The sequence below is a fragment of the Phyllostomus discolor genome, chromosome 7, assembly GCF_004126475.2.
Source record: "Phyllostomus discolor isolate MPI-MPIP mPhyDis1 chromosome 7, mPhyDis1.pri.v3, whole genome shotgun sequence".
Taxonomy (NCBI): domain Eukaryota; kingdom Metazoa; phylum Chordata; class Mammalia; order Chiroptera; family Phyllostomidae; genus Phyllostomus; species Phyllostomus discolor.
Genome location: NC_040909.2, coordinates 49,914,977 through 49,941,314, shown reverse-complemented (window position 1 = coordinate 49,941,314; position 26,338 = coordinate 49,914,977). Strand labels below are relative to the sequence as shown.

General features: G+C 38.8%; 1 protein-coding gene across 10 annotated transcripts in view; it reads left to right on the top strand.

Moving 5' to 3' along the window:
• ERC2 (ELKS/RAB6-interacting/CAST family member 2) overlaps positions 1-26,338 on the top strand; it is an 869,430-nt gene that overhangs the window by 6,797 nt on the left and 836,295 nt on the right. For all 10 annotated transcript variants that reach the window (XM_036030928.1, XM_036030925.1, XM_028518656.2 and 7 more), the window contains exon 2: positions 24,221-25,019. In XM_036030928.1, the coding sequence (XP_035886821.1) occupies positions 24,363-25,019 (657 nt within the window). In that variant the 5' untranslated portion in view covers positions 24,221-24,362. The remainder of the gene's footprint in view (positions 1-24,220; positions 25,020-26,338) is intronic.

Genomic DNA, 26,338 nt, shown 5'->3' with positions numbered 1-26,338 from the left:
TTGGAATATATATTGTGTAATGCATTTTGCCTTTCTTTAAAAAAGTCTAAAATGCCCTGTTGCCTTTTTATCTCCCATCCAAGTACTAACCAGGCTTGACCCTGCTTAGCTTCTAAGATCAGACAAGATTGGGCGCGTTCAGGGTGACATGACCATGGATGCCTTTTTAAGTGATAGAACCTAGATGGCTTGGGGAAGAATAATGATCATCAGTCACCATAATAATGGCTACTATTGATTGAATACTTATCTATTGATTTGTGAAATACTTATGTGATAGGCACTGGGGATATAGAAGTGAATTATAGATAGTTCCTCTCTTGTAGCTTACACTCTAGTTTGCAGTCATAAATAGGTTTGCTCTGTATTCTATGAAGGACACCATTTATTGAGTATTTACTATGTGGTATGTGCTTTATATCCCTTATTTCATGCTGTCTGTAAAGGTAGGTGTATTATCCACATTTTATAGGTAAGGAAACTAAAGCTCAAAGAATTTGATAAACTCTATGAAGGCAAGAGCTTTTGCCTTTTGCTGAGTCCCCAGTGTCTAGGAGAGTGTTTGACACATAATAGATGCTCAATAAATGTGTGTTGACTGAATGAAGAATGCACTCAAAGTCCATGCTATGGCAAAGACATAATTTGAGTCCTGCTAAAATTTCTCTGGATGTAGTAGGAGCAGTGCATGGTCCTATGAATACAACAGAAGCAACAACTGAGCCCTGCCACCAGGAAGAGATAGGCTGTCTCTCTTTTACAACTGGGGCCTAGTCCTCTGTGATGTACTAGTCCAGGCCATGACCTTACTCACTTACTTGCTGATATAATTGGTCACCCCTCTTTTGGGCCAGTTCAACTTCTGCTCTAGCTGATTTCCTTAGCACTTGGGTGGCACTGTTTTCCAGGGATATACCTCAATTTCTGCTTTTAACCTTCTGGGCATTCCTTGTCCACTTGCATCTTCCAGATTTTTTGCTTTGAAGTTCCAGGAAATCTCTAGTTGCTGGCATGCAGTGGCACTTAACAAAATTAAAAAGAAAAAAAAAGAAAAAGAGTGAAGGAAACAAATAAATAAAGGCAGCCAGCACCTTCAGGAAGGAACTAAGTGAATACTTTTTTCCTGAAAGTCAATAGTGAGATGGCTGTTCCAGCAGGCGAGGAGTATGGGCTGGGTCAGGAGGTATCTCTATGGCACACCGGTATGGGGAAGGTCAGTGGCAGTGTTCACAAATGCCTTATACCAGAAACTTTACTTTGTCCTGGTTTGTTCTTCAGATTTTACATTTCACTCACTTAATTCTCTTGTATGTGTGTGTGGTGGTGGGGGAGGAGGGAGGGTGTCTGATAGTGTTTGTTTTTTTTTCTACCTTACAGCTTTCCACCACTGAGGTTAGTTGTCATTCTGTGATCTCGGGGTATGAATGAATTGCAGGCAGCAAAGTACATTCCCCGTAAGTGTATTAAAAGCAAACTATTAATTCAAGGCAATTTCCTAGTGACTTAGAAGACAGAACTTGAATGGGAATTGAGTAATGTGACTGTTCTTTAGGAATACTCTCAGATTCTTATGCAAACCGTGAGAAACTTTCACTAGAACAGTATAGCTAATTATAGCAAGAAAAGGCTGGGATTTATATAAGAAATTGAATCTACTTATACACTGTAATTTCTTGTTCTAAGGTAGTGGATTTCCCTAAAACAAGGTGGGTGTGGTTAGGGTGGGAATTTTGTCCTCTGTGGCCCCAAGGTGATTGAAGGTGGGTCTGGGTCAGGGAGCTGCTCTGGGAGTGGAGACCTCTGCTCTGAAGGTAGGAGTTTGAGTGGTTTTGCAAGATGTGAAGTTGTGCTGGTACCATGATCCTTGTTATTTTCTTGGTGACACAAGGTGGCTTTCTTGTGCCTCATTTAAGGCCAGCTAACCATACTGCATTCCTGCCAGCCAGCTCCAAGCTTAATGTTGTCCACTGGAGGAGCAAGACTGTTTCAAAGGGCAGGATCCTAGTGGAGCAGAGTTGCTGACTCTGTTCACGTTGGGCTTCCAAGAGAGGGCTTTTGATGTGTTTTTTTCCCTTCTGGTAAAATTTCCTCCTATCTCTTCTTTGTTTTCCATTTTGGCCCATTAGCCATCTTATTCCTGAAATGTCTCCATGGGGAGAGAAGTGGGAGGTAGCGTAGTGAATGGGATGATAGTGTGGCATTCTTAGGTGCTTGTTGAAAGTAGGTCCTGTATGATGCTGGGTGGACACAAAGGCACCTGAGTTTCAGTGACTGATGTTCATCAGGGTTGTGAACATGGAACACTTAGCCAGGATACAGAAGGGAAATTTCCTTTTTTGTTAAGTCTGAGAAAGAACTGTCTTCTCCTACACAGGCTTCAAATACATTGACAGGGAACACCTTGGATATAAAGATGTGAGCACTGACCCATGAGTCAAGAGACCTAAATTCCACTTCTGGCTTTGCTACCAGCTCTATCTTTATTTGAAGGGTCTTTGTTTCTTGATATATTTCAAAATCATCTGGCCCTTTTCTAGATATAAAATGACTTTTTTACAACAGTTTTGTTTTCATGCAAAGGACTTACTGTGTCATTTTATTAGCTGTTTTATCCTGGAAAATAAGAATGGCTGGTGTGCTTTCATGATAGATTCTATTGCAAAAAGTTAAGCCATTATATAATATATTTACCATATGTATGTGTGCTTGCTTTATGCCAGCCCTCTGCTGGGCATAGGGAATGCAACCATAAACAGAGCAGGTGATTCTGGGAGACTTGGGAATTGTAGCCAGACAAACCAGAAGTCTACTGTAATGGGAGCTCTTATGGGGGAGTACCCAGGCTGTCGTAGGGGACTTAGGAGATTAATGCATGAAGGAGGAAAGAAGGCTTTTTGCAGAAGGGAATATCTAAGGTGAGGGGGAATGCTAAGTGGAGTTAGTTGGGGTGAGCTTGGTTTTGATGGTACAAATAACAAAAGAAAGGGTCCTGGTCTAAAGGTGAGCAAGAAAATTGGAGATTTTGGGCTTGGGAATGGGAAAGAAGACCTGTGGATCTGGAGATTAGTTTAGTTGGGGGTGGGGGATGGTGAAAGAGGCCAGAGAGTGACAGGCATGAAGACCCTGTGATCCATTAAGGAGATGAAGTTCAAGCTCAATCATCAAGGGATTTCAACACAGGACTGACTCAACCAGAGATGCTGAATTCTCTTTATTCTCCTTCCATTCCTCTTTCATGGCAGTAACTACCTGCATTTGGTGTATGTAGGAGCATGGAGTTTGAAATTGGGGTGAGGGAGTGGCAGGATGACCTGGAAAACAACAGAAAGATTATGAATATGGCTTGGGAATCCTAGTTGTGCCCCTTCTGATTTCATTGATTAAACATAATTTATTCAGCCTTTAAAAGATGATTTTCCAAGTGATGATTCTCCTGATAAAAGATCTGGAATGGGACTCCACACTGCTTGTTAGTTTTGAGAATGTCTGAATGTCATCTGGGACCACCAGGTTGTTTTCAGTGAGTTTTGAGCAGAGCACAGCACAAAGAGTGTGGTTCTTGTTTAAAAAAAGTTGTAAATGTTTGCAATTAATGGATGTAATTAAACTGACTGTTAGACTAATATAATTGGAAATACTTAGAGTAATTCATAGTGTATATACTTCTCAAAGTGGTGTAAGTTCGTGAATGGAAATGGTTTATTAATTCTCTGAAATGTGCAAGATTGGGAGTTATGTGCTGGAACTGTACTTAATGCCCCATGCATACTAGCTGCCTCTGACTTGACATTTTTGTATGACTTACCTCACATTTTGGACATTAGATGGTAACATTGCTGCACTGCCTCTCATACATTAATCTTCACTTCTGTGCATTAGCTTGTGAACCAACATTTTGAGCTACTGCATTATGGCTTTACCTGCTAACAAGTAGTTTTATTTCATTAGCATCACCATATTTGTATATCAGAGTTTGTGCAATCATTTGAATATTTCTTGAGTCTTGTCATTATTTTATAAAAAGTAAGTGGAAAATGGAAAAATGTAGGCAGTGATATTGGGAGCAGTATGAGCCTCATAAATGTGATGTAATTGAGGCAAAGATGGAAACCATTAGACATGCCCAGTGTGCAGGGTGTTTACCCTCAGTCAGATGCTTTGGACTCAAGTTGGCCAACTATATGTAGTTGTGAGGGATAAGAACAAAGTTAAAGGCTATGGATGTATGAAGCTGGGAAAAACCTTTGGGAATTATGATAAAGAGCAAAATTTAGGATTTTGTCATTTGTTTTTACAACAGAGCTTCCCTTTTTAACATGTAGTCCAGTCAACTTTTGTTTGTTGAACTTTTTTTTTAAAAAAACTCATATTTAGAAAGGTCTTTTCTACAAAAGTAGAATAGAAATTGTATTTCTCATCAGTCTTAGGAGAGGCCACCAAAGTCAGTAACCTATTTCTTTGGTTTGTTAATTGGAATAGGTGATTATTGTGTTAAAACTCTCTGTGTATTTTGGCAAACAAGTAAAGAAAAACCAAAGCAAACAAAATGACCCATCACAAAGGATACATCTGAATGGATTTTTATGATTCCATGGTTTCATTTGGTGCAAAGTGGAACAGGAAAAGACTTAATGCATCTTAGTTTTCATTAGAAGCCTTAGTGTTGCTGAGATGGTGCATTCAGACCCAAAGAGAAAGAAGGATAAGAATTAAGGTTTGTGTACAGTTAACCCCACAGCTCTCTAATTCCCCAGGTCAGGATGCTATGGTGGTGATCTGTCTGCCCTGGAGGATCTAGTTGATATATGCGGGCTTATCTAACATCCTTTGTGGGCTCAGCTCACTTCTAAGGAGAGGATTGAGTTGGATGCAAAATTCTAGTTCTTCTTGATGCTCCTTGTGGTTAACTGGTGAATGTTAAATCATAGGAGATATTAATCAGGTAGAAGACTGTAAAGAATAGCTCTTGAATTTCATATCCCTACCAAAACTGAGAGATGTATTTCAGCTTCTATCAAAAAGGCAGGTAACTATTGGACCAGAACCTCAAGAAACTCACATTAAGTGCCTACTTTGTGTCAGGTATTGTTCTAAGAACATCAAGAACTATCTCATTTAATCTTAACAATAACTCCATGATTCAGGTATTATTTCTCATGATGAGGAAATTAACATTTAGAGAAATTAGGAAACTTGCCTATGTGTCTTACTTTAGCTTCTTCTGGAAGCAGACACCCAGACAAGTATTCTAGTGCAAGTAATTACTTGGGACATACAGGGAATACCAGTAGGTGAACAAGAGTATGACACAGAGTGGAGAATGCAGCCAGTAGATGGGACTATTCAGTTAGTTACTGCAGTTGTGACTAAAGTTTAATCTCACAAAGATACTCTGGAGAGAGTGTAAAATACCTGTTTTAGGATGATTTCAAACAGAGGATGAGGAAGCAGCTCCTGTCAGTTTTTTTCTGTTCTTTTTTCTTTTTTTATTAAACGATTTTTTAAAGTTTTTATTTATTTATTTTTAGAGAGAGAAGGGAGGGAGAGAGAGAGAGAGAGAGAGAGAGAGAGAGAGAGAAACATCAATGTGTGGTTGCTGGGGGTTATGGCTTGCAACCCAGGAATGTACCCTGGCTGGGAATTGAACCTGTGACACTTAAGTTCGCAGCCCGTGCTCAATCACTGAGCTACGCCAGCCAGGGCTATTTTTTTAAATTTATTTTTATTATGTTTATTTTTATCATGATAAAATATGCATAATATAACATTTACCAGTTTAACTGTTTTAAGTATACAGTTCTTTGGTATTAAGTACATTCACAATGCTGTGCAGCCATTACCACTATTCATGTCCAGAATTTTTGCGTCACCCCAAATTGAAACTTTACCTATTAAACGATGGCCCACCCCAATTCTTGCTGCCCTCAGTTCTTGGCCACCACTATTTTACTTTCTGTCTTAATGAATTTTCTATTCTAGGTACCTCACATAAGTAGGTTCATGTAATATCTGCCCTTTTATGTCTGGCTTAGTTCACTTAGCATAATAGTTTCAAGGTTCATGCATGATGTAAGCATGAATTAGAATTTCATTTCTTTTTAAGAATGAATAACATTTCATTGTATTTGTATACCATGTTTTGTTTATCATTAGATAAACAAATGGTACATAAATGTGATAATATTAAACATGTTGCAATGAATCTGGATAAACATGTTACTGTGTCTGTTTGGATATGGCTTGTCACTTCAGCTTATGTTGCATTTGACAAAACAAGTACATTTTGTTTATCTGTCAATGGACATTTAGTTTGTTTCTACCTTTTGACTGTTGTGAATGATGGCTCTATGAACATTGGTGTATAAATGTCTCTGTCAGTTGTTTTTGTGGGTAGTTAATTCTCTGGCATTTCCATCTTGCCTCCTGCAAGTGCAGGCTAGTTTTCCAAGGTACAAAATAAGTCCCCAGCAGAGATGCTGATATTGGCAGTGCAAAATCCTTTGGGGAACTCTAAAATGTTCAAGTCAGAGTAGGACACTTAACAGCATCTGCTCAGAAGGTCCTTACCCAAATAAGTGAAAACTGGTATTTGAATCTTGGACTCTTGATTCAAAGCCTATGCTTTTAACTGATCCACACTGAGCTGCCTTTAATTGCAAGTGTAATAGTTGTGAGATACAAACATGAATGAGACATGGCTATTGCCTTTACAGACCTATTAGGTTTGGATCATCTGTTTTGCAGAAAGCTCAAGGGAAGGCACTGGCATCACTTGGTGGATATAGGACTCATGGGGCCATTATAAGATGGAATCACATGTATGTGGGCCCCCTTTTTCTCAACATCCTGTGGTGAGGCTTGGGCCAAGCACACCTGGACTCTTCATGCAGCTGTGCTGCAGTACAGTCCTTCACTGTGCTGATCATTGGAGTCATGAGTTCAGCCCACACCCATTGTTGCACAACTATCTTACCTTAGCAGGGTTAATTCTCCTTTGAGCCTTTCTGATGATTGCCTTCATCCTTGTTGTCTAAGCGTCAGGAATAGCTATTTGTTAGGAAAGAAATCAGGGCCCAGGAACGATAAAGAAAATGTATATTTGGAGGATGTATATTTGGAGTTAACAGGTGGTTATGTGTGTCTGTGTCTTAAAAGATACCATTTATAAGTGATTTGCATTTATCAAGAGACCTAACGTGAGATATTTTGTCTCCAAAAGGATGACATTACCTAAGTTGGTATTGTGGCAAAGCAGGAAAGAAATGAGATAAATCAGTGAGAAAATGCTGCCCTACCTATATTTTTACCTAAGTGTTAGATGTTTTGTTTTAGTTCTGCATCTTTGCAAGCTGGGTGTATTAGTCAGATACTGCTAGTTTATGCCGAGAGAACCTCCAATCTCAGTGGCTTTCTCTCATGAGTTATGTGTGGCTCTGCTCCACTTTGTCTTTATTCTGGGACTCAGGCTGGGGGAGTAGTTCCTTTCTTGGATGAACTTTTCTTATAGTAGAGAAGGGAAAAAGCAATGGTTTACTCATAAGATGGCTGTTACCACATCTGTTTGGATATGGCATGTCACTTCAGCTTATGTTGCATTTGACAAAACAAGTCACATGGCCAAGCCTGATATCAGTGGGGCAGGCAGGATTCTCCTCCTATGGGAGAGAGACTGTAGGGCATGAGCCAACTTGAGAGGACAGTGAATATTTTGAACAAATGGTGCAATTTATTGCACTGGCTAAAATTTTACTCTTGTGAAAGTTGCTTAGCAAAGTTTTTAAACCAGCTAAACTTTTTAGATTCATTGCAACATGTTTAATATTGTTTTTCCTCTTTTGCTCATGAAGAAGAAACATATTGTACTTAAGGGTCTATGTGTCTTCCTGGGATACATGTAAAATCAACCACATAGCTATTATTATTTTTTAAATAATTCAATCAATTATACTGCCTTTCAAGACTGGATCATTGAAATTGAAGGGAATGTTAGGGCTCAGAACTGAATGGCTTTCATAGTCATGTGAAATTAGTAGAGAACAAAGAGCTAATTATTACCAACTGGATGAACATGCCTTAAGAAAACAACACAGGTGTTTGTAGTTAATATTGATGCTGATGAAGGTTGTTGTATTGAGTATTTACTAAGCCTCAGGCTGTGGTAGCAATTAAGCTCTCTCTGACTTAATCATGACTCATCTTATTTTTGTGCAGTATCTGTTGTTATTCCTGAGGCCATTGTTACTTACTGAGGTATTAATACTTAGCAGGCTTGGAGAGGTTTGTTAACTTTCTCAAGGTTAAATAGTAAATAAATGAGAGATTTAGGACTAAAACCCAGTGTATGTTTAATCACTTAATCAAGGTTTCTCAAAATTGGATGAGATCCCTTTTAAAGAAAATAATTTCTTGTAGAACCCCAGGGTTGACTCAAATTATTGTTATTGTGATGATACTTTTAATTGTATAAACATAAAGCTGGTAAGGTTTCTTTTTTTAGCTCCTATACCTTTATAAATCCTAACTCAATTTAGAAATTAAGTACACTTAATATTACTAATTCAAATTAACAACATTAATTTAGCCACATTAACTAAATTGCTGCCTGTAACTGGAATACCATGCTGACTATTCTGGGCGGGTTCTTTGGCAGTCAACTGGTCTACCCTGCTGTGTGCCGGGTGGTGATTCAATTTTTCCATCATATCCATGATATTCAGTTTCTGTGAGACTTTTATTAATGCTGAGGAACTTGCTATTCTTATTTTTCAACTGGTGAGAACACATCATTTAATTCCCAAGTTCATCTTTTTTTCCTTTCTCACTGACCCATAGTGATTCTTTAGGGTTTAGTTTATTGCTGAAACTCAATGAAAATAGCTACTGTGATAATCAAGAATATCCTTACAGCCCTGCCTGCATGACTCAGTCAGTTGGATCATCATCCCATACACCAAAAGGTTGCAGGTTCAATCCCCTGTTGGGGTGAGTACAGGATGCGACCAATCTGTATTTCTCTCTTATATCAATGTTTCTCTCTCTCTCTCCTTTCTGTCTCTAAAATCAATGAGCATGTTGTCAGGTGAGGATTAAAAAAAGGAATATCTTTGCATTATTTGTTTTCATATTATTGAAATAAAAACAACCTTAATTTCTTATGATTTTGGTAAATTCTTTAATACACATGACTATGGATCTGCCCTGTCTTCTTCAATTCTTACTCACATTACAAATTGTTTTTTTTTCCTCTTTAGTACTCCTCTTACTTTCATAGGACCCTACACTCCCAGAGAGGCTCTCATCTATTTCTAGTGTTCACATACCTGGCAGCCTTCATACTAACTGGAGTTGCTCGTGTAAACCTGAATAAGACGGCTGTGGCTCCCTTTTGAAATGGAGGGACTTGGGTCTCTGGAAGGTCAGAAACCATATTACTGATTTATTCTCTAGAAGTTTTTGTTGAATAGATTTGAATCATGTCCCATAATTTCTCTCCTAATATATTTTTGAGTTAGACAAGCTTACCTTTATCTGCACACTGACTAAAAGATTTAACTCAGTTACTTGATGACTTAATACAGTTATTGACTCTCATTCACTATAATTTCAGTTTTTAGAGGGGTTTCTGAGTACCATCCAGCACCCTGAACTTGGCCCTTGCTAAAGTCTCATGTGATTCCTCCATGGTGATCAGTTATCTTTAAGATACTCCAGTGTTAGGATATAACATTTATTCTTTATCTTCTTTACAGAATACATAGATAAATGCTTGTCTCTAAAATTTGCACATTTAAAACCATTTCCCATTCCTTGCTATTGATTGTGGCCTTTTTTCTTTTGGAACAGCTTATAATCTTTGCCAAAATTCTTCCTTATTCATCTGATTATGCACATATTCTTTTCTAGTAAAAGGCTATTTAGACATAATCCTTACATGTTGATTTTAAATGTGGAAAAATTTTGTGTAATTGGATTTTTAAGAATAAGAGGGTGTTGTTCTCCTACCTTTCTATCATTTTCTCTGACACATCTGTTAGTTGACAGATTGAGAATATTTTAGTGTAAGACCCAGAAATTTCTGAATTTTTTTGTAAATATAACTAAAGCTTTGCCAACTGACATTTTACATTTGTGGATTAAAGGAAATGTACAGGTATTTTGAAAATTAATCTAAAAATCCTATTTATTTATTCAGTATAACTCAATTTGTCATATTTATGAAACTATGAGACAATGAGTAATACTGTTATATTAGCATTTTATATTAATTATAATTTTGGATAATTTGATATAGCATCTCAAATTATGTTTTATATTTACTGTTTATTGTTTGGGGTTTTGCTATATGTATTTTTAACCTGTATTTGTCTGTGTACTAGATAGTGGCCTGTTCCTTTAACAAACAGTTTTAGGTGTTTTAGGATTTAAATTTAATCCTTTAGAATACATTGTTAGAGTTTGAAATTAAAACAATGGAAGTAGGTAATGGAAAGTGCAGTTAACTAGCCCTTGGGTATACAGAGTCCTTACCTTGTAGTATGGAATGTAGTCAGCCTCTTCATTCAAGCTCCTTACTATAAAACATAGCCAGGACAGCTGGACATACCATCATGCTAAATCTGCATGTGGAAAACAGTGATTATAAAATGGTTTGGAGGCACTGAAAGAGAGAGTGGTACTGTGTGGATGAATGTGTCAGAGCTGCAGACAGCTTCTTGGAGAATGATGTGAAAGCATTTTTTAAAATCTCTGCTTTGTCAAGTTGGACTCCTCCCCCACCCCCTGATTTATATCATTGTGACATTTAAAGAAGAAATGGCTTATTATTGAGACTTTGAATATCTATAGATGCATAATATTATACCCACAGATGATGAGCAAAATGCCCATTTTTCTTTCCAGTTTTAAAAAATAGTTGATGTCTTAAGCACTTTTGAATAGTAGGCTGAGTTTGACTCAGGAGTGTTAGACAAGGCAAGGTATTGGGCTTAGAGAATTGTAAGACAGTTTTGGAGTTCAAAATCACTGTGCTCTGTTCTGGTAGTGTTGGAATTATCAGAGTTAGCTTTGATTGAACATTAGCTGTATGCTGGACATTGTGCTAATTTTCTTCTATCATTTTATGTAATCTTTCAGAAATCATTGTGAAAAATATTGTTACTGTCCCCATTTCATAGATGAGAAAAGTGAGGATGGGAGAAGTGAAGTAATTTGCTCAAGGCTACGCATCAAGAAATTAGAGTATGACTCCAACCAGATGTGATTTTGAGGTCCCCTTTTCCTTTTATCAAACTACTATGTCTCACCTTTCTAGCTGCAATTACAAAATGGTTGCATTAACTGCCATGTAAGTGATTTCAATGATATGATGAAAGTATAATTATATTAAACATGTTTTTTCAAACATTCAGAAACTCCTGTATATCTCCTGTGTACCCTTAGATCTGGGCAGGAAGAATCCTGCCCAGGACCTTAGACTTGTGAGGGCTAAGTCTAGAGGGCCTCATTGATTGCATTTGATTGCATGGGGCCAAATGGAGGTGCCCACCAGGAACCTGTGCCTGGCATTCCAGGGCCCTCTCGGGGTACCCGCAGGCCACTGGGACCTCCCTGCTGAAATGACCATGAGTTGTCTTCCAGGGCCTGCTTGGGTTTCTTTACCAGGTCTGTTCTCCTTAGAACAAACCACGGTACCAGTGTGAACATCTTTAACCTTCGAATTGCTGAGGGGTACCTAATTGTGAAAGTATAGACAAGATGCCAGCAAACTACTGCCTGTGGGCTGAATCTAGCTAATGCCTGTTTTTTAAAATAAAGTTTTATTGTAACGTAGCCACACTCATTTGGTTACAAACTGTGGCTTCTTTTGTGCTGACATGGCAGTTGCATTGTTGTGACAGAGACTGCATAGACCACAAAACCTGAAATATTTATTGTCTGGCCTTTTATAGAAGAAGTTTGATGGCCCCTGGTATAAATGGAGCTTGTTTAGTGTACAGGTTGCAGGGTTTACCTGTTGGGTGGGGGTGGCGGGGAGAGGGCTGTTGTCTGGGGCAGGCCTGCCTTTTGCTACCACGTTTCAGCCAGATCTCTGAAGAGTCCAAGAATTCTGAGTTCAAAATTCAAACCTCAACAACCACATCTTTATATGTTTCAAGGTAGAATGATAAAATGTATTTTATTTACCAGTTTCTTGGCTTGATTTATAACTTTAATGATGTATATTTATATGGTATTGGGGTCTCCATTTGTATTCTTGTCTGGGTCCCACAAATGTTAGGATGAATGTTAAACCTTGGGTTGTAGTGTAGGAGTTAAAGTAGGCAGGAAGGGAGATTCCAACAAATAATTACACAAATTAATATGTAATTATAAGGTGTGGAAGGGCTTTTTGGGTCATATATTGATTCAGAAACCTTGCTCCCAGTTTCATTTGTCCAAGTTAAAACAAAAATACTGGAGCCTGCCTTTCTACATAGCTGGAAGTCCAGGTCTTTTCACTAGGGCTTCCTCCCACCTCTTTCCACTTCTCCCTGTCTCCTCCCTTGAGGAGATCTACCTTCCTTGAGGAATCTACCCCGAGATTCCACTGCTCCTAAGTAAGGGGGATATGGATGTAAATCCCACAACCAAGAACGGGAGATGAGTTCAGTCCAACCAGTCTGCCACATGATTATATCTTTCTGCCACAAGGTGTAACTGTTGAGGCCAGTTTTCCTCAGACTGAAAGGTGCAGGTGCCCTTTGTACTCACCACTGTATGGTTTTGTAAGAAAAGGCCAACCCAGCCTCAGTGGCCAGGCTCAGCCACAGGTATGCCGTGTGTGGAGTAGCAGATACCATCAGTACCCCACTCACATCTCTGTATCGGAACATGAGGGCTTTTCTTGGCCTCCATGCAGTGCAGGCGGGGAGTGCCGGGGGAGCAGTCTCCTGCCAATGATGAATGGAGGTGTAACTGTGAGGCAGATTTTACACTGTCTCTTAGAGCTCCTTCTTCAGGACTGAGCCGAATTGCACACAGCAGAAACCTTCTTAAAATGCATGCTATATAGACTTCCTTTACTTGCTGGTCTTGGTACCAAATTCTCTCCTTCATTTTTCCTGAGAGTACCTTTTAAGTGAACCACCTGTACCCAGGTCCTTATCTCAGCAACTGCTTGTGGGGTACCCTACTAGGACACATGAACCTCCTTATGAGTTACGGTCTTGTGCACAACATTGTGCCCCATTGCACAGGTTCTTCACAGCATGGTGGTGGTGGTGAGGCTCCAGCCACTTCCTGCCTTGCCCATATGCTTTGTACTTACAAGCTTTTCATGGTTACTGGGTCACTTGTCTTGAACCCCAATCACTGACCTGACTTCCCCTTATTTTGAAGTAATTACTTTATTTCTGGGAACTTCAGTCTTATTAGCAACCATGTTCATCTCCTCCCATAGATCTCTCTAAATCCTGACCATCACGACTGAGGTGTCAGTGACTTCCCTCCCTGCAGGCTCTAGAGTCCTTTGTGCATATCAGTTCCTCCCCTTCATGGTTTCCCATTTTGCAAACCAAGGATCTGAGGAGGGGCATCTTTGATCGGGTTATAGTAGATTTTCTTACACCTTTGTCAAAGGACCCAGGCTACCTAATCATTGTTATATTGCCTAAATAAGAGAGCCAGTCAGAAGACCCTTGTAGGGCAGATACAGTCAGATTCTCTTATTAAAAATACCATGTCATTCATGTTATGAAATCAGGCATTATGCTTTGAAAGAAAATAGCTGAGAGAGCTGATTTGGGATGGGAGAGACCTTGTAATATAGAGGGTGTATTGTTGGATGCTGTGATCTGAATGATGACTAGGAATCAGCCCTGCAAAGACAATAGCATGTGTGAAGGTTCTGAGACAGGAAGTGACTGGATGCATTTGAGCAACAGAAAGAAGACCTGGCAGAGTCAGTGAAGGAAAGAGCAGCAAGAGAGGAGACTGGAACTATTGGCCAGATCTTGTGGGGCCTATGGCCCTGGGAAAGATTTTGTTCTTTCTTCAAAGAGCACTGAGGAGTATTGAATGGTTTTAAGTGGGTAAGGGGAGATATTTTGTGGTCAGAATTGTTACCTTAAAGTAGTTTGGCTGATGTGTGAGAAATGGAGTGGAGGAGAATTAGAAAAGAGGAGATGCTTTAGGAGGGTATGGGATAGTTTAAGGATATCATGTTGGTGCAGTCAGGTGGTGATAGTAGAAGCAGAAACAAGGGAACAGGATGAGAGAGCTTTGGAGGTATAAATGGTAGGATTTGGTAATGAACTTGAAGTGGGTGGTGAGGAGAATGAATTCTTATTTAAGTTCTTTTGTATGGGTAGAAGTAGTAAACACCTAAATTTAAATGCCTACAGGGGCAAGCATGAAAAAGTGAACTGGACTGGATGCAAGGTAATAGGAGAGGAGGGACTGTGGCACACTGGAGGGTGCATTCTCTCTCTTGAAGGGGCAGCTGCTGGTTGGCTTTCACCAGGCATTGCCACATGCGGAATCGGGCCTGACATTGTCAGATTTTCAGGTTTTTCAAGAGAAGCCAGATCTGAATTTTAATGTGAAATGTTTGCATCTCTCTATGTTGGCAACTGGATCAAAATTCTAAAGAATACTGGGCTAGTCATAGATAACACATCTGCTGGCAGCATCTGGCTCCTGGTCAGCCATTTCTTGCTTGAGAGCCATTCAAAATCATGTCTTCCTCTAGCAAGTTTTTAGAATTAATTATGGTCTCTGACACAAAATTTTTAAAAAGTTAGGGAGGCCAATAAGGAAAAAAAAGAGGATATTTTAAGTTGGGCTAAATCTTGGGAGATACTGATGATCTCAGTTCACACGGCCTGTCAGCAGGGCTCAGGTGATAAGCTGAGGCTGAGATATGTGGGAATAAACTTAACTTAATTTAGAACAGATAGCAGGAAATGCATTTGTCTTAAAATAGAGCATTCCAGACCATGCTAGTCTGTGATACTTGAGGTAACAGGAATCAAGGCTCTCTTCACACTTTTTCCCCCTGAGCTTACACTTCAAGTGTCCTTAAACCTTTTAAGAGAGTGGATGAGTCTATATTTTATTTATGAATCCATATTCAATTAGAGAAAGTATTCTTATAGGTTCATAAAACCATCTTTGATTTTATCTTGCATTTGACCCTCAAATGGAACTTATTCTTGTACTTCTAATTTTAATCATGAGGTGCTTTTAAAGTGAAATGTGTTAGGCAGTTAATTTCTTTGGTGTCATACTCAGCAACACATTTCTGTTTTTATGCACAATTTGGTCTAATTAGTAATTTGTCCTTCTTAGGATTTTACATCACAAATATGTAAGAAAACAGGTGTTTTTGAGAGTTTATAAGAAATGTCAATGGTTGGGCTTATCTTGGCTTCATAATAATATTTAAAACAATAAGATCTTAAGTTCTACCTTATTTCCTATAGTGCATTTATAGGCATGTGGAAAAGCTTAGAAAATGTTTTCTTGAAGCAGTAATGGGAAATAGAAGACGTTATTGTATTATTGATTGCTGAATAAAGTTATCTTTTTGCTTTTTCTCAGGGATTCATTTTACAGAACTAAAAAAAATTAGAATAGACAAGAATTAGGAGATGCTAACCAAAAAAAGCCCGAGTGTCAAAACAAGTACCTAAAATATATCAGGTGACTAAACTCAGCTGGGGTAGGGAGGTGGGTGCTATGCGTGACTCAGGAGAACAAGTAGGACTCCTAAGACTTAGGACATGACAGCCATGGGGACTCACCTTTGGCTTACCTTGTCAACTGGCCTTTACCTCATCTGTGAAATCAACACCACTCTATGTGCTTTAAGTGTAAAATTTAAGATATATAATGTACTTTAAGGGTAAAAAAACAGTAGACCATCTCTGCTCTTAGTAAATTTGGTAGAAGAGAATACTTTTAATAGAGTGTTTGGCCTAGATTGCTAATTAAAATTTACTGATAAGAAGCAGATATATAGTGGCGAAGAAATTGTTGTTACCATTTAATGTTCTCTTAAGTTCCTATTTGACTTGATAAATTCTGTGGAATTGTACATAATGCCCCTTGTCTGGTGGGACAGCAGCCTGTTTCTTCATTTCTTCAACACACGCATGTGGATAACTGACTTGCATTCTTTTTGACATTCTGGCTTCTTTATGGAGTATTTGAAAAATAAATACAGAATTGCATGTATTCCTTGTTCTGGTAGGGCCCCAACTCCAACCAGTCATCACTTTGGTCCCTCTTAGAGGCCCCTACTTCCTTCTTAAAGCTCAATTCTGATTCTTTTGGATCAATTTTATATCTCTGCCCTTAAAGCAATGGCTAGTTCCTGCAACCACTTTTCCCTCTATCCGTGTTAGATCTGAGATGAAGAAACTCTATTCTCATGGGTACACTTCCCATAGACAGAAACTGTATCTGTTTTAATTACTGCTTTATCTCTAGCATTCAACACTGGGAATTAGGCTGATGCTTAAAAAAATTATTAAATACATTAGTCTGAATGTTTAGTGAAATGTTTTCAGGTATTCTGAAGGGGAAAAGGTTCTTTTGTGAAATAGATTTAGAAAAAGCTACATTGTATACTCAATTTTGGAATAGTCATTATACACATTAGTGTCTTGAAGTCTCTGAGACATCTTGGTATAAAATAAAAACCCTGTTAGTCTCTTTTATCTGAACATTGTCCAAACTATTGGGGAAGCACTGGCCTAAAGCAGAACTGGTGTAGAACAGGATTGGTATTACTTGTTAATCTGTATTTACTGAATATACAGAGCTGTGATCCTGAGTTCGGTAATTCTGGGATTTTTAGTAGCTTCAAAAGAAGATGGTAGCTTCCAGGATATGTTGAGAGTAAAGAGTAAAGGCAGGGGAGGAAAAATAGCCAATGGTAAGGGTGCGAGTATAAATTATTTCAACATTTCTGGAGGGAATTTTGATAGTGGGAATCAAGAACCTTTAAATTTCCACGTTGTAATTTTACTTCTAGAATTTTATCTAGGTGAAGTAATAAGATATGTATACAGAGTTTTATCAATCAAATATTAAGTATGATATTTCCAATAAAAATAACCTAAATGTCCCGTAGATGGTCAGTAAATAATTAGAAAACCATTCAATGAAACACTGTGACTATTTCAGTTTTTTTGCTGTGTAACAGCAACAACCAAAAGACCCCTAACTCAGGAGGCTTTAAACAATAATTTATTATATCCCATCACTGTGGGTTGATTAGGCAGTCCTGTCACACAGAGTTGGTAGGCACTCAGGCAGCTGATTTTACAGGGCAGCAAGGCTGAGCTGGAAGCTGCTCATTGGCTTGTCTCAATAGGCTGTGTCTTGGTCCTTGCTATTAGCTGGGATACTTTGGTTCTCCTTCTCATGATCTCTCTTTCTGTGTAGCATCTCACCTTCTAGAACCTTTCTGTGTGGCTTCTCTTTCCAGTAGAATAGCTTGGGCCTTACATCTCTGTGTATTAAGAGAACAAAAACAGAAGCTGAGGCCTAGAGTTGGAACAGTGTCACTTTTGCAGCATCTTTCAGTCAAAGGAGTCACAAACTCTGCCCAGGTTCAAATAGAGGTAAAGAGAATCCATTTCTTGATGGAAGGAGAGACAAATGTGTACAGGAAGGGAAAGAATGTTGGTGGCCATCTTTGCAGACTCATGGTGGACATTAAAATCATGTTATATGAAACTATTTTATGTCATTAATGTTAAGTGGAAAAGGGAGATGACATTAAGAATAAAACCATTGAGGAAAAAGGAGAGCAAATGACATGTAGAATCTAATACTAATACAATATAGTTTAAATGTATATGTGTAAATATATATACATGTATGCACTGTATGCACATGCACATGCACACATGTGCACACACACACACACACACACACGCACACCTAGAAGGAGCTGGAAGCCACAACATCAACTTGTTAACAGAGGTTATGAGTGACAAAATTGAGACTGTTTTAATTTTCTTCTGTATACATATCTATATTTAAATTTTTTTTGAGCAATTGGCATAGCTCAATTGGTTGGATGTTGTCCCATAAACTGAAAGGTCACTGTTTGATTCCTGATCAGGGTACATACCAATTGTGGGCTCAGTCCCCTGTCAGGTGCATGCAAGAGGCAACTGATCAATGTTTCTCTTTCACATCGATGTTGCTCTTCCTTTCTCCCACCTTCCCCTCTTTCTAAAATACATAAACAAATTAATTAATTAACCATTTTCTCTTAAAAACTTTTCCTGCAATCATCTCTTAGTTGTTTTAGCAATTAAGAAACTGATCTTCTTTTAGGTCAATAAAAATCTGTTGACAAATTTCAAAGATTAGACGATATGTGTTCTATAATCCCAATGCCATAAAATCAAAACTACAAAGTTTTACTTAAAAACTTTTATTGAACTTGACATTTAAATATATCCTTCTGAATAATTCCTGGGATATAAAAAATTTCAAAAGAAAGGCAGTTATTTATAAATGACAAGAGTTCTATACATACAGTCCTGGAATATGCAGTCAACATGTATAATCTTACATGTATTAATCAGATAATATGATTGAAGATAAATGAACATTTAATGCAAAAAAGACCAGTAACTAAGCACAAAGGAAGTACAACTTATTATCAAGGATAAAGTGATACTGATGAGGATATAACTGGAGGCAGTTTAAAAAATTTTAAGGAAAGGTTTACAAAGCAAGACCAATAAGCCTGAAAAACCTAGATGGAATGGACTGTTTCTGAAGAAATGTTTTTGTGACCTTTGACACAAATTTGTAGTACACCTGAATAAGATTAGTAAGCAAAGTAAAAAATGAAAAGATAATCAACAACTAAGCCCATTCAGTTTATGGGTGTGTTGTCTCAAACATTGTAGGCATAGAGAAGTCTCATTATATGTCCACTGTGTCAGAATATGTGAAACACTGAAAGCTTCTCAATCCATAAACCTGATGTTAAACATAGAAAAGGAGAACCCAAGGAAATCATGGGTTGTTGTCAACATGTATTGTTCTTTAAATAAAGAAACATTGTTACAAACAAGCTAATATATCTGTGCATATCATATGTTACAAGTGGGCTGTATGTATGTATGTTTCCAAAAGGAGCAAATCCACATTTTGTTTGTCAGTTGTTGCAATTCTCCAAAGCCTAGGCCAGCTGTGCTTCCAATTTTCTCTGTCTTCTTAGATAGGAAGACAACTTTATAAGTGGTGGCACAGCTGGACCTAGATTCATTCCTAGATTCTAAGCACAAGACAAATTAATTTGGCTGTTTGAATTCTAGAAGGGGAAAAGAAGAAATTATTTTCTTAAGTTCATAGTCATAAAAACCTACATTAAGAAAAAAGGAAAGATCTCAATCAAACTTTATACCTCAAAGAACAAGGAAAGGAAGAACGAGCTAAGCCCAGAGTTAGTAGAAGAAAGAAAATAACAAAGTTTGGAGTAGAATAAATGAAATAGAGAGTAAAAAGATAATATAAAAGATACACATACATTTAAAATGAAAGGAGAAAGTGAAAACCACTTGGACTCACACCACTGTTAACATTTTGATGTGTGTTGTTTCCGTCTCCTGCCAGTTATTGTGTATGTGTCTCACAAGAAGAGAGTGAGTGAATCACAACATTCTGTAGTCGGTTCTCTGCCCACCCAGACTACTAGTATGTCATGAATATCTTGTCATCTCATTAAATATTCATGTAGTGGTCACATTATTTCACTCTCTCATCATTTATGTAAACTGAATTTTGATGGTTAGAACTATTGATTTACCTTTTTAAATAAAACAGGTTATTCATGCAAATTAGATACAAAATGATTTTTGTGTATTTATCAAGTAAAACAGGATTAAGCTCTTAGCAATATAAACATTTGAAACTAAGTTCCTTAGTTAGAGACAGATATATAATTCTTTGTAGGGACTTTTTGGGGAAAGGAAAAGCGTTTATGGAAGATATTTGTTCATACTCTATGTGAGGACTTTTTAGAGTAAAAGTGACAAATACTCCAACTATAATTGAATGTGGCTAAAAAGGAAATTTATGGGTGAATATATCATTTATCTGTTGCCCTAGTAATGCTTCAAAACAGCCAACCACAAAATATCAGTGACATATTGGGAAATATGTATTTATTTAGTCCATAAGTATATGGAATCCAGTATACGGCTCTCAGCTGGACTTGATCATGCATCTGTGATCAGCTGTTGGTTGGCTAGGCACCTCTGCTGGTCTTAGATGGGCTTGCTCAAACGTCTTGGGGTTGGCTACCATCTAGGACACCCTGACTCTGTTTTATATTCTTATTTCCCAGCAGGCTAGACTGGGCATGATCTAATTCCTATGTAAGAAAAAATTGAGCAAGAAAGTAAATACACTCCCTGGACAGTGTGGCTAAGTGGTTTGGAGCATCATGCAGGGTAGTCCAAACTTTTGGCATCTCGGTGCCTCACTGGAAGAAGCAGAGTTGCCTTGGGCTACATATTAAATACAATGTGACACATAATAACAAAAAATAATGTTGTAAAGTTTTAAGTAAATTTACGATTTTGTGTTGGGTGCATTCACAGCCATCCTGGGCTACATGCAGCCCACAGGCCACAGGTTGGACACCCCTGCATAGAAGGGTTGTGGGTTTGATTCCTGGTCAGGGTGCATACCTAGTTTGTGGGTTTGGTACCCAGTCTGATTGTGTGTGATCCCTGGTCTGGGCACCAATCAATTCTTCTGTCTCGCATTGATGTTACTCTCTCTCCCTTCTTCTCTCTAAAAGTAATGAAAAAATGTCTTCAGGCAAGTATAACAAAAAGTAAATACTCAAGTGCTATTTCAGGCCTCCTAATGCTTCACATTTATTTTCTTCTTATTGGCCGAAGAGAGTCATATGACAGAACTAGGGTCAGATTGTGAGGGCACTGACAAGGAGGCAGATACAGGAAGGGGTAAAGAATTAGAGCCATTAATGCAGTCAGTCTACCTGCCATATGTAACTAAAATGGCCTATGGATAGATGTATCTTCAGTGGCTGCTGGATCCAGGGTATCAAGTGATGTCACTTGGTTTGATTTCACACTATTAAAAGTTTGGCTCTGAGTTCTTTTGCATTAGCTTCACTCTCAGGGAAGCCCTTTTTACATCATAGTACTCAGACCCACCATTTCTTTTTAATTATATTTTATTGATTGTGGTCTATGGCCATACCATCCTGAATGCACCTGATCTCATCTGATTATGCTATTACAGTTGACCTAATTTTCCCCCCTGTGCCCCCTTCCACCCAGCACCACCAAGTCCCTCAAGCAATACCCACACCAATGTTCATATCCACAGGTCATGTGTAGGTTCTTTGGCTACTCTATTTCTTATACTGTACTTTACACCTCCATGGCTACTCTGTAACTTCCTATTAGCACTTCTTAATACTCTCACCTCTTCACCCATTCTCCTACAACCCCTCTCCCATCTGGCAACCATCAAAATGCTCTCTGTATCCATGATTCTGTCTCTGTTTTTCTTGTTTGCTTAGTTTGGTTTGTGGATTCAATTGTTGATATTTATTGCCATTTTATTGTTCATAGTTTTGATCTACTTTTTCTTAAATAAGTCCCATTAACATTTCAATAATAATGCTTTGGTGATGAGGATCTCCTTTAGTTTTTTCTGGTCTGGGAACTCTTTGTCTGTTCTTTGATTCTAAATGAGAGCTTTGCTGGGTAGAGCAATCTTGGCCATAGGCCCCCCTGTTTTTTATGACTTTGAATATTTCTTGCTCATCCTATCTAGCCTGCAAAATTTCTTTTGAGAAATCAGCTGACAATCTTATGGGAACTCCCTGTAGGTAGATAACTGCTTTTTTCTTGCTGCCTTTAAGACTATCTCTTTATCTTTAACCTTTGGTGTTTTAATTATGATTATGTCCTAGAGTGGGCCTCTTTGCATCCATTTTGTTTAGAACTCTCTGTGCTTTCTGGACTTGCCTGTCTATTTCCTTCACCAAATTAGGGAAGTTTTCTTTTATTATTGTTTTCAAATGGATTCCCAATTTCTTCTTCTTTTTCTTCTTTTGGTACCCCAGTGATGCGAATGTTGGAATGCTTGAAGTTGTCCCAGAGGCTGCTTACACTATCCTCATTTTTGGGGGTCCTTTTTTCCCCTTATTCTGATTGGTTGTTTTTTTGTATCCTTATGTTCCAAATCATTGATTTGATTCTCAGCTTCATTCTCTCTACCGTTGTTTCTCTGTAAATTGTTCTTTATTTCAATTAGTGTATCCTTCATTCTGACTGGATCATGTTTATGCTACTGAGGTCCTAAGTTCCTTGAGCATCCTTATAACCAGTGTTTTGAACTCTGCATCTGATAGGTTGCTTATCTCCATTTCATTTAGCTCTTTTTCTGGAGTTTTGGTCTGTTCTTTCATTTGGGCCATGTTTCTTTGTCTCCTCATTTTGGTAGCCTCCCTGTGTTTTTTCTATGTCTTAGGTAGAGTTGCTTTGACTCCATGCCTTGGTAGTGTGACCTAATGCAGTAGGTGTCCTGTAGGGTACAGTGGCACAGCCTTCCCTATCATTCAAGCTGGGTACTTGAGGTACACCTTTTGTGTGGGCTGAGTACACCCTCCTCTTACAGTTGAGTGTTGGTTGCTGTTGGCAGATCAATGGGAGGGATTTACCCAAGCCAGTGAGCTGCAAGGATTGGCTATGACCACTTACCTCCAACCTCTGCCCTTTCTGGAGGATCAGCTGTGCAGGGGTAGGGTGATGGTACTCCAGTATGGTCTGTAACTGTCCACTGAGTGCATTGGCCCTGCAGTTTCCTGGGTGGTGCAGACCTTCACCTGTGTTTTTCCCGGGGCCACCATCCCTGAGCCATAATGCAATCTAAGATGGCTGCTACTTGTGCTGGGTTTGGAGATTTCCAGGTAAAGCCAAGCTGTGAATTTTGGCTGGCTATTGCTAGTGCCCAGCCTGGGGCCCACTGAGGCCAGCTGTTGCTTGTTTGAGAGGATTTAGTAAGTTGTGAAGCATGAGCCAAGACAAGTCATTCATATAGAAAAGCAGCTTGGATGGGCCCCTAAGTTGCATGGGGAGGAGTAACCTCAGTTTGGCCCTGTCTAGAATCTGTGCCCTTACTATCTTAAAGATGAAAAAAAGAGAGTATACCAAGCACACCATAATAAGAAAAGCAGGAGGCCATGATGTACCCCCATGAAGGCCATTTGGATACTAGCATTAATGGGATAAGCCCTGCTACATAAAATTTGTCCCAATATACAGGAGCTTCTACTATTTTCTCTAGGAGTTATAAGAACAGGGACTCTAACATGGTGCACTGTTCTCCTGTCCCATTTCTGTACAGGTGTGGAATAGTTAATGTGAATATTTAGGTCAGAAAAAAAAAAAGGAAAGGAAGTCCCAATATGCCAGCCTGAAAGATTTAAGTGAAAGGGGAAAGAGACAGGACTATCATCTTTTCCGATGATAGCATTTCAGACCTGGTTATGTGCAGGGAAGCTCATTGGTTGAGACGCCTCTTTTCTTTTAGCTCCAAGATGGCCAATAGGTTCTAACACGTGTCAGTGCTCATTGATTGATGGTAAATCATCTAGAGTGCTGTGTTGAGAAGAGTTCTGGACCTAGTGGAAAAAAAGGACTGTGATGGATTTGAGATGTGTTAGACGGTGCAGGACTGGGAGGTAAGAATATGATTGACTATTATTTGACATTACTCTGAGGAAGCAACAGCTTCTCAGAGTCACTGTCAAACTACTTGTGTGTGTGTGAGGGGGGTCATTCCCCCAGATAGAGTATTTTATAACTAAGGTCTCTGTGATGAGGAATCCTATGGTCAATTTTCTGGAGGTCCCAACTGTCACTTAACATAACCCAAAGTACAGAGTTTATCTTCCTAAGGAAAAAGGAGGGTCTTATTGTTCTGGGAAAATTTGACCTTGCTTGAGAGCTGAGTAGGCTAATTTACAAAATCTTTAGATGTAGCAAGTAAAGTTTGGGGGTCACCTTTCTTTTTAAATGAACATGAGTATCTCTATCTATTAATCATGTATTTATTTTCACTATTGATCTATATTTATCAATGTATACTTAAACACATAATGAAGTTATAGTCATAGTTCTAAAGAAGTTTGTTTTTGATTATTCTTTTTCTCTTTTTTCAGATCTCTCTGATTGGAGTCATTTTCTTGTACAGACTATGAGTAAAATGCAGTGAAAATTCTGGCCAACAGTGGAAATATTGGCTTAATCCTCAGCTTACTATAGCATTTCTTCTCCTCAGTATCACCTCATAATAGAAGAAAAATGTATGGAAGTGCAAGAACAATCACCAATCTGGAGGGGAGCCCTTCCAGATCTCCTCGTTTGCCAAGGTCTCCTCGTTTGGGCCACCGAAGAACAAGTAGTGGGGGAGGTGGAGGAACAGGCAAGACTCTGTCCATGGAGAACATCCAGTCCCTTAATGCAGCCTATGCTACATCTGGGCCTATGTACCTGAGTGATCATGAGGGGGTAGCTTCTACAACTTACCCAAAGGGTACCATGACTCTGGGAAGGGCCACAAATAGAGCTGTATATGGAGGTCGAGTCACAGCCATGGGGAGTAGTCCCAATATTGCTTCTGCTGGACTTTCCCACACAGATGTCCTTTCATACACAGATCAACATGGTGGTCTGACCAGCTCATCCCATCATCACCACCACCAGGTCCCCTCTATGTTGAGGCAGGTAAGGGATAGCACAATGTTAGACCTTCAAGCCCAACTCAAGGAACTTCAGAGAGAGAATGATCTCCTTCGGAAAGAGCTAGACATCAAGGACAGCAAATTGGGATCTTCCATGAACAGTATCAAGACCTTCTGGAGTCCTGAGCTCAAGAAGGAGAGAGTCTTAAGGAAGGAAGAAGCAGCCCGTATGTCTGTCCTCAAGGAACAGATGAGGGTTTCCCATGAAGAAAATCAGGTAGGTATGACTCATCTCCTTGTTTTTCAACCTTGGCTTCTCATTGAGTAGTTGATGCTTTGCAAATGTTACCAAAACCTGTGCAGAAGAAAGTTCAGCATCATCAAACTAGCTCTGACTTAGTATGTGTTTCACTTGGGGACTGCAAGAGGTCATAGGAAATATGAGATTACAGCTTGTGATCTCTTTATTTTCTAATGACCTTTTCACATTGTTGCAGAAGAGGGAGGATCACTTCTCACTGCCTAACTTTTACACTTGGTTAATTTTGTTTTCTTGTTCAGCAGTCACAAGAGCAACTCAGATGTACTTCCCATTGAATAGAAGAGTAAAATGTTAATTTTGTAAGAGTAGACATTTTAACAGCAGCATTTAGTGGGTCACATTTGACTGGTGGATTGACTTTTTTTTTAGTTCCAGCAGATTATTTCTTTTTAGAATGAGTGGAGTTTATTTTCTAAGTAGCAAACTAACAACAATATTAAGTACTGTTGGGTAGACTGAGCTTGATAATTGTGTTAGAGAAACAGTACATTTCTATCTCATCCATTCAATATAAGTACATACTATGTTCATGACACCTTCTTACTTTCTTTGATCCATCTTCCAAGTAATAGCAAGATTAGTTTTCCCAGAGTCTACCTGTAGTTGTGCCATTTCCCTGCTTTAAAGTCCTCAGTAATTGCCTTCAGAATGAAGTCTACCCTTTTGGCTCAGCCTTCTACTGGATCAGCTTTTCCAGTGTTATCTTGTACCTCCTCCCTCACATCTTCTATGCTACCAGACCACCAGGTGGTAATTCCTGCAAGTACTCAAGCGTTTCCACTCCATACCTTTGCTCTTTGCATTATCTTCTGCTGGAGGACTTCACAGTGCCTCCTCTCTTTGCTTCTTCCCTTTCAGTCCCAGCCGATCTTGATGTTCACATCCTAACTGTTCTGTGAGGCTCATTTATATGATGCTATTTTCAAAAGGGCTTTGGGATGTGCCTGGGTTTAAATTCCAGCTTCAGCTCTTAGTGGTAGTGAGATACCAGTAAGAACTAAGAGATGGGGAATAGAAGGTTAGTGGATGCCATGCCATTTGGCTAAAAAAATTCTCAGATATCATTTAACTTTAAATAGAAATTTGAGATAATTTAAACTTGGCTATACACCAGTGATTCTCCAATAATTGATCTTTACATTGGCCTAATGAGGTGACCCTCCTCTCTGTTACCCTGGCTACCATCCCTTTGGAGTCCAAGCACTCATAGAAGCATTTCTGATTTTTATGAGAACTTGCTGTTTGTTTTCCTTCTAAGTGGAAAGTTATCACCT